We start from the raw sequence: 9,575 nt of genomic DNA, 5'->3' as shown, positions 1-9,575 counted from the left end.
ATATGAGCTATATTTTAACTTTTTATTGAAGCACAGTAAACATACAAAATGTTAAATATACAAAAGTTTGAACCGGATCAATTTTCTCTAACTAAATGCTGTGTGTGAAATCAGGATCCACATCAAGAAACAGAAAACTACCAGCACCCCAAACCCACCAACATACCCTTTCAGCTACTAATCTTCCAAGTATAGGGTAGTTTTTTTCATTCTGTACTTTATATAAATGTACTTTTTTCTGACTTGCTTCTTTAGTGCAAGATACTTCTGAAATTAATCCATACCATTATAAGTAGTATTTGTAGAATGTCTATTTTTATTGTATGTCACAATTTATTTATCCATGTCACCACCAGTGAGCTTTTGCATAGCTTCTAATTTTCTTTTTTCTGTTACACGTGCCCTTTGGTAAAGATTATGAATAAATGTTTGTTAGAAATTAACCTGAGTGTGTTTATTCTGGGTTGCAGAAAACATATATGTTCAGCTTTAGTCACTAATGCTACATACAGTGTGGTAGGGATATAAGTTGTTTCCTTGATTGCTTGTTTTTATTTTCTTTTCATTGCTTTCCTCCTTCAGAAGGTAAAGTTTTTAAATGAAGGTGCTTTACCTATCTTGCTCACAGCTATGATAGATAAATGAATGTATGGACAAATAAATGAGGAAGCTGTATATGAAAGATATAGTGTTCAATCAACCACATTCCTTGAAATTTTGCAATGTAGTGCACTATTTTAAAATCTTGCCCTACAGAAGTCCCTTACTTCCCTGATCCTCACTGTTACCATCTGTAATTTGAACTCTTAATATGAGCTTTATTTGTTATGGAGTTGTTAGATGACAATCAAGTTATGTGAATTGTTAAGTTTTGGTAGACTAATATGATTGATTATTATTAATAATTTAATAAAATAACCCCTACGATACCTGAATGGACTCCTTATATAACCAAATACAACACTGAACATGATTTGCTGTATAATTATTGCCCTCAATTCTTGAACTGTGTGGAGCATGATACATGGAATATATATACATAGAAGATAAGCAAACTTCTATTATGCAGCTGGAATATGATTTACCCTGATGATATTGTGACATCTTTGAAAAATTATTTTAGTATCCACCCAACTCCTGTATGTTTAGTAAATATTTAGGCATATAGTATCCTTATTTTGTCTTCTCTGGGTAATGTCATTTGTTCTCATCCATCAATTTTAACGTATCTGACAAATAGTTTTCACTTATGTGTTGCAAACAAAGTTAAATACTACATTTCTACTTAAAGTAAAACACACCTAATTATTGCAGGGAGTACAATGGCTATTTATGAAAACTATATTCAGTGACTCTTTTTACCAACTGACAAACTGGAGCAAATAGATAGCTACACAACTATCTTCCTAAAGACCATGTCAGGTATTAGACTTAAACATAGAGAAGAAAATATTTATCTTATCTTTAGATAGTGAGTATAATTATTCAGCAGTGTCACATATACCAAAATTACCATCTTCCCTCCTGCACTCTTTGACACAGTTGATGCTATTTTAAATTGCATGCAATTTATTTTACTTCCAAAAGGTTAAACTGCAAGCAAGAATTTTCATTTTTTTATTTCTGAAAAACACTGGGCATTTATTTTGAATACAAGAATAAAGGGAAGATATAAGAAAGGGAAGAAAAGATGAAAGAATGAAGATTAAGAGGATTTTTTTCATATTGCTCTTTTCCTTTCCCTTTGTCTGCACAATTACACCTACCCACCAGGTTAATCCTTCATTGAGAGTATGGCCACACTGTCCACAAAGGCTCCTATTTTTCATCCATATGAGAAGACCCCATTGTCAAAACACATCTCCTGACACTCTTTGTGTCCTTTTGAACACACCTAGTGCCCTCTTCAGAGCTCCAGTCACATCCTTGTTCCTCAGACTGTAGATGAGTGGATTCAGCATTGGTGTGAGGATTGTGTAGAACACAGAGAAGACTTTGTCCTGGGTTGGGCTGTGGTAAGAGTGTGGCAGCATGTAGGTATACATGGCAGCACCATAGAACAAGGTCACCACTGTCATGTGAGATGAGCAGGTAGCAAATGCTTTCTTCCTCCCCTCCACTGAACTCATGTGATGGACTGTGGTCAGGATTTGAGCATAGGAAGCAATCACCACAGAGAAAGGAATCAGTAGCATCAGAACACAGCACACATACATTACTGTCTCATAGACGCCTGTGTCTGCACACGCCAACCTCAAGACTGCAGGCGCCTCACAAAAGAAATGGTTAATTTCCCGGGAGTTACAGAAAGGAAAGCTCATGGTGATGGGAGTTAGAAGGAAGCCATCTAAAAAACCTCCAAACCAGGAACCTGCTATGATCATCCAACAGACCCGGCGGCTCATAAGGACAGGGTAGCGAAGCGGGTTACAGATGGCCACATAGCGGTCATAGGCCATGAGGCCCAGCAGGAAGAACTCAGCTCCCACAAGGGTGAGGTAGAGGAAATGCTGAGCTGTGCACCCTATAAAGGAGATGGTTCTTTGACCCAGAAGGTAATCAACCAGCATCTTGGGCACAATGGTGGAAATGTACATCATGTCAATGAAGGAGAGGTGGCTTAGCAGAAAGTACATGGGGGTGTGAAGTCGTGAATCAGTGTGGATCAGGAAGATCATAACCCCATTGGCCATCAATGCAGTGAAAAAGATGATAGAGATGATGGCAAAGAGAAGGCCTGAGATGTCCTTCCTGTTGAACAGCCCCATGAAGATGAAGTCTGTGGAAGATGTGTTATACATCTCCCTGGATCCCATGATGGTGCCGCTGTGACCTAGAATCTTTCAAATACAATGAGAATAATCCCAAGAATTTAATAGAAGACCATCTAAGTTGATTGTTAAGCAAAAAGTTGTAAACGTCTAAAGAAAATATTTACAAATATTTCCTTACAATTTTGATACTGATATCTAGCATTTAATATATTCTAGAATGTTTTTTATATAAAGTGATCACCTTAACTCAATAATTCTTTAAATACATTGGAAAAGATGATGTCAACAGATGTCATTGTACTATAGTGATACATATAACAACACATAGGGTGCAAACCATATTGTTATTCAGTTAAACATACCCTGGTCTGGGGTGTGTGTGTGTGTGTGTGTGTGTGTGTGTGTGTGTGTGTCTACTACCTTAGTTTAAATTGGCATCCTTATTAAATGAATCTTTTTTAAGTTTATTTATTTATTTTTAAAGAAGGGAGTTAGAGAGAGAGCAGGGGAGAAGCAGAGAGAGAGAAGTTGAGAGAGAATCCCAAGTAGGCTCCACCCTGTCTGTGCAGTGCCTGATGAATGGCTCCATCCCACAAACCATGAAATCATTACCTGAGCCGAGGTCAAGAGTCAGACATTCAACTAACAGAACAGAATTATTGAGTTAAGGTGATCACTTTATATAAAAAACCTGGGTGCCCCAAATGAATCATTATCATAATCAACATTACCACCATCTTAAAACATCTCAGTACTGACTACGAGTAGCCTATCTCTGCCATTCAGCTACAAATGAGTGATCATCAATGTGAACTGTTAGAATTTGAGAATTATGAGTATTCCCTTGATATCAATTCATCTGTATTGCAGACAAAATTGTATGGGAGAAAATAAAGTGGGGAATGGAAACCACTCTCACACACAAAAAAAAGAGGCCATTACTCTTGTAGAATTATTTATGTTTATTTTTAAGAAAAATTTAACCTGCCATTAAATTATCATTAGCAATTAGGAATCAAAGGAAATAACACAGGTACATACATGGTAAGTCATAAACCACCTATTATCTTTTGGAATTTGGATTTTTCCCATAGTGATTGGTAATTAAGAAAACTGATTGTATTTTGGGTAGTTTCATATAGTGATTAAAAAAAAAAGAACTATAACAAGCTTTTTGAAAGTTACAGGGGGCGGGCAGGGTGGCTCAGTCAGTTGATTGACAGACTTCAGCTCAAGTTGTAATCTCACAGTCTGTGGGTTCAAGCCCCGTGTCTGGCTGTATGCTGACAGCTTGGAGCCTGCTTCAGATTCTGTGTCTCCCTCTCTCTCTGCCTACCCTTCACTCATGTTTTGTTTCTCTCTGTCTCAATAATGAATAAACATTAAAAAAATGAAAGTTAAGGATGATTTATCATGTGTTTAACATTAAATATGTCAAGGCAAGATGTATTTTACCAATGGGTTTTTAAGGTAGACAGGCCAAACTAATCTAGTTCTTCTAAATATTATACAAATATGAACATTTGAATTAATTCCACAGAAAACAAATGCTATTAAAAATAATCACAGAGGGACATGGGTGGCTTAGTCATTGAGTGTCTGACTCTTGATTTTTGGCTTAAATCATGATCCCAGGGTGATGGAACCAAGTCCCTCATGGACTCCACACTGAATATGGAGCTTGCTTAAGATTCTCTCTCTCTTTCTCACTCTCTCTCTCTCCCTCTCCTCTGCTTGTACACACTCTCTCCACCTATAGTATTTTTTATAATTTTAAAAAGAATAATTAGAACAACTCTTTGAAGAATTTACTTTGTGCCAAGTGCTTCATATTTATTGACTTGCTGAGCTTCGCAATAACACTAAAAATTGAAAAACTATAATCCTCATTCTCATTGATGGCAGGATTGTAAATAATGTTCTCATGGTCATACATACTGGTAATGGCAGGGATGTTTGGTCCAGGCAGTGTCAAATCTGGGCTCTTACCTATATTCCAGAAAAAAAAAAGTTAGACATTTACATTAGTTGTCAAGTGAAATGTGCCAACAATGTAAATCTGTGAAAACTTTAACTATATGCAATGATTAATGATAGAGTGAGGCAGAGAGAGGAGCAGAGGAGACAAAAGAAGACAGAATCCAAAGTAGGCTCCAGGTTCTGAACTTGCAGCACAGAGCTCAGTGCAAGGCTCAAACCCATGAGCAGTAAGATCATGACCTGAGCTGAAGTCTGATGCTTAACCACCCCCTTGGCCGTGAAGTTTTGAAACTAAATACAAAACCTTACATTTAACCCTAAGTCTTCTTTATATCCCTAAATTCTGCATAATACCTCAAAAATGGTAATCATTCATAATAAAATAAAATTGAATAAGTCATATAATTATTAGTCATTAAAATTCAAGGTAATTAGACAATTCACCACGGATCTTTTACTGTTTAGAACACCACTCCAAGAAGTGACTTAGAACTATATTCCTTTGTTGACCACGTAGTCTTCCTGCCAGAACCTTTAAAGAGATCACACGCTTGGATAACCATGGGATAACCATAACTACAGAGACCCACCTTTTATGATTAAAGTTTATTTCATAGTGTGGTGGGCATTCAAAAATGTTTCTGAACCACTATCAAAGTAGAACAGAAAAATACAGGTGCCATTACAACCTTTAAAATCATTATGGGAGAGTGATATGTAAAATGTTTGCATCGCTGATAAGACAAGAGCTCTGGGCATCGAGTCAGAGGACCTACAGGAGTCTGCTTATGTGCCATTAAGGCAAGCACCTCTATTTTCCAACTTTCCATTTCCTTTTCTGTAAAAAGAGTGCAAGGATACAAAAGCAACCATGCCAGCGATGGTGGTGGTGGGTGCCCCAGCAGGGAATTAGGAAGCCTTTTCATCTTAGATGCTCTATAAACTAAGACTAAATGCAAGATTTTCTTTGAACTTTTCGGTCTTTCCAATAGTGTTGTCCCTATCCCAACCAATTCATAAGTCAGCTTTTGCTTAAGTCATTAAAAAACTAATAAAAGAGAGAAGGAAAGATTTTGCTAAGATCAAGTACACACAGACATAAACAAGTATTTTTAGGAAAGAATATTCTTTGCACTGTTTCTCTAATAGCACCATTACAACTGTATATTTAAAATACATATTCTAGATAATTTCCAGAAAGAATTAAAACAGGCAGTCTGCCTCTCAATGCACTTGAGGTGGGGGGTATGGGGCAGTCATTACCTCATTAAGTTTGCACCTAAGATTTGCAGCCTGTGAGTTATAGACAGTCCTGCCTCCATTTCCTTAAACTTAACTTGCATAAGTCTTTGATTTATTGAGATCCTTAAGAAATATTGTGGAAGCTCAGCAATTTTCTTATTCACCAAATATTTAAAGTCTCATTTGAAGAGCCAACCTACTTGTTCATCAGCATTTGATCAGTTCCCTGTGATCTTGGTGGATAGTTTCAATAGACCTGGATTTTGATTAAAGTGACAGGAAATTAACAATAAACAGAGTTGGTCTAAATATTTCAGCGTCCCCTAGATGATTCACTAATTATCTTTAATCAAGAATTTTGCATTGTTCAGAAAAACTTCAAGCTATTTAATCCAATCATTTAATTTCGAAAGAGCTTCAAAATGATTTATTCATTTTCCCAGTATCTTCCCATTTTTACCCTCATCACCTCACAATCCTCACTATTTTTCTCAGCCATGCAATTTGAATGCTATATATTAAAAACAACTTGCTATGCACATTTCCCGGTATGTGTAAAGGAAAGGAATGCACATCATCAATATAAAAAATTCACCTGATGCCTAATTTTATACTAAGCCTAGGTCAAACTAAAGAAGTTCATCTCTGTCACTTACTTACAGGTGAATTCTCTCCAAACAGTCATTCAGAGTAGGGTGCGTTGTTCAAAGGTAAAGACGGTCATATAAAATTTAGTAAAAATAAATAAGTGAATAAATAAATAAATTAATTAAATAAAAATGAAAACTTACCAGGAAAGTGTATGAACTTTATATAACTAAGAAAGCAATGAAAAATGAATACTTTTCAGAAAAGAAAAGGTGATCTGTCACTAGTAGAAAAAGTTTAGTGGATTTATTTATCCTCTGGTTTACGTTAACAAAGTAAAATCACAAAGTTATTCACAGTCATGGGTATCCACAGTAGGAAATTTTCAAAATGTGACCAATCTGTATGTCCAGATGTTCCCTGCATGAAAATCCAGCACACAGAGGTTTTTAATTTGTATTTATGAACCTGAATTTTCTGAACTATAGACTAAAAGTATCATTAGCAACTGATGATAGAATTAGCACAAAGAGAAATGCACAGTTAGATATTAAGAGCTATTTTGCAATATAACTCTGCAGAAAATGCATCATTAAAAGAAAATTTCCATCCTAAAATTCCTGAAACATTTTGCATTGCCAGGACAAATCATACAAATTCTCTATTCTTCTACAAAAGTGTGTTAATTCTTGCTTCCTATCTTTACAAGAAAATAGAAACCAAAAAGAGACAACAATGAAAGAGTAACAAGGAAGAAAGAAAACCGCAGACCATTAACCAATGCTGAGTCATCTCTAGGTGTTCTGTGTTTGGATTCCCTGGCCCAAATGGGAACCCAGTGTGAGTGAAGGCAGGGATTTAAATAGTTTTATGAGAATGCCACGAAATGAGGTGCACTTAGAAGAAGCACATCTCATCCCTGTGGACTTCAGGAGACTAATGTGAGACATATTTGTCACAGCTAATTAGAAGTGTATTCATGGAGTAGAAAAAAGTGAGCCCTAAAGTCATATGGGCTTTGAAAAAGTGTTTCCACCACTGGGTTCCCAAGTGCAAATCCCTGATTTTTTGACCATTTTATCAGAAATTTGCTCCAGCAGCTTTTCCTCCTAGAGAAATGTGGGAATTAATGTGAAAAGGTAAGAAAAAAAATGAAAAATAGCCCAATTCATGTTACTTATTTTAGCATTTTATTGAGATTCTAATAAATATTATTATACCTGTGTATATACACTAATAAATACACTGAATAAAATACGAAAATGTTTAAAATTTTAGAATCTTCCCTAATATCCAGAGATAGTTGCCAGAAACATATCATATAGAAGATTATCTCTACAGGGGCACCTGGGTGGCTCAGTTGGTTGGGTTTTGTTCAAGCCACACATTGGGCCTTGTGCTGACAGCTCAGAGCCTGGAACTTCAGATTTTGTGTCTCCCTTTCTCTCTGCCCTTCTCCTGCTCATTCCATCTCTCTCTCTCTCTCTCTCTCTCTCTCTCTCAAAAATAAGCGAACATTTGAAAAAGGTTATCTATACAAAATTGCATTTCTACTGTGTGTATACATACATGCATAAGTTGAAAAATTATATACATATAACTTAATTTACATACCAGCACATATATATGCATGGGTAGGTGTATGTCTGACATATAATTTGACAATTTATATTGTTCACAAACTACTTCATAAAAAGTGACCGTATGTGAGATACTCTTCCAAATGTAACATTCAATATCTACAGGGTATTCTGTCCTATGAATATACTCCATTATATTTAACCAATATTCCAATTTTGATGCACACATTGTTTTATTGTGGCAGTAATGAATTATGTAATGATAAATATTGTTATACTGAATTGTGAGTGTGGATCCTTGAGTGTTTCTTTTTCTGCAACATTTTCTCCCATCAGAATTATTGTCATTTTGTGTAAATATATTTAAAGTTTTAATTTATTTTTTTAAGTTTTTATTTATTTTGAGAGAGAGAGAGAGAGAAAGAGAGAGTGTGTGTGTGTGTGTGTGTGTGTGTTTTGGGGTGCCTGTGTGGCTCAATCGGTTAAGTGGCCAACTTTGGCTCAAGTCATGATCTCGTAGTTTGTGAGTTGGAGCCCTGTGTAGGGCTCTGTGCTGACAGCTCAGAATCTGGAGCCTCTTGCAGATTCTGGATCTCCTCTCTCTGTCCTTCCCCTGCTCATACTCTGTCTCTCAATCTCTTGAAAATAAACATTAAAAATTTTTTTAAAAAGATGAAAGACTGTTCTCTCCTAGTGTAGAGAAGAATAAAGAGCACAGGGAAATATTAACCATGCCAAGGATATGCTACCATATGTAATGCTACCATAAGTGAAACTAAATGACATTTGGTCCAGGTTCTACTGATTAACTCTTCTTTTGAAAAAAATATTAGCCTCATTTCTACTCACCTCCGAAATGCACACAGGAAAATCCTAAAAATAAGGCTCATGAAATTAACCAACTTTTATCATTTAATGCCCAGTCCCACCGCACGTCTATCAATTCCATTATATTTTGGTGACAGCTTCTATGATTTCTTGTGTGAAATACAGTATCAAAGGGTTGCATGGTTTTTAAGAAGTTTTTTTTTGTTAATAAAGTTTATATCTTAGTTTTATTTTTTGGTTCAAAGAAAGTTCAGGAGATGGTTAAGTGAGTTGCCATATATATTCCTTCCCTTTCCCCTATTAACATCTTGCATTAGTGTGGTACATTTGTTACAATCAATGCACTAATTTTCATACATTATAATTAACTACAGTCTATAGTTCATATCAGGATTCATTCATTCTGTTTTATGACTTTTGACAAATGCGTAATGTCGTGTAACTCCCACTACAACATCATACAGAATAATTTCACTGCCCAAAATCCCATGTCCTCTTCTTATTCATCCCTTTCTCTACCTAAGCCCCTGATTATCACTATTCTTTTTACTGTTTCCATAGATTTTCCTTTTCTGGGATGTCA

At 35.8% G+C, this 9,575-nt stretch overlaps 1 protein-coding gene across 1 annotated transcript; it reads right to left on the bottom strand.

Annotated features, from left to right (window-relative positions):
* Positions 1 to 1,850: 1,850 nt before the first annotated feature.
* On the bottom strand, positions 1,851 to 2,900 carry LOC115293763 (olfactory receptor 2T1). Its single transcript, XM_029941461.1, has one exon. It carries the CDS (start codon positions 2,814 to 2,816, stop codon positions 1,851 to 1,853), a length of 966 nt encoding a protein of 321 aa, XP_029797321.1. The 5' UTR covers positions 2,817 to 2,900.
* Positions 2,901 to 9,575: the final 6,675 nt, after the last annotated feature.

Source organism: Suricata suricatta, chromosome 6 (assembly GCF_006229205.1).
Source record: "Suricata suricatta isolate VVHF042 chromosome 6, meerkat_22Aug2017_6uvM2_HiC, whole genome shotgun sequence".
Classification (NCBI taxonomy): domain Eukaryota; kingdom Metazoa; phylum Chordata; class Mammalia; order Carnivora; family Herpestidae; genus Suricata; species Suricata suricatta.
Note: the sequence above shows the minus strand (reverse complement) of the source record. Positions and strands in the feature narration are given on the sequence as shown.

Coding starts and splice junctions, on each gene's coding strand:
- LOC115293763 (XM_029941461.1), bottom strand. CDS start 2,816: ATGGGATCCAGGGAGATGTATAACACATCTTCCACAGACTTCATCTTC.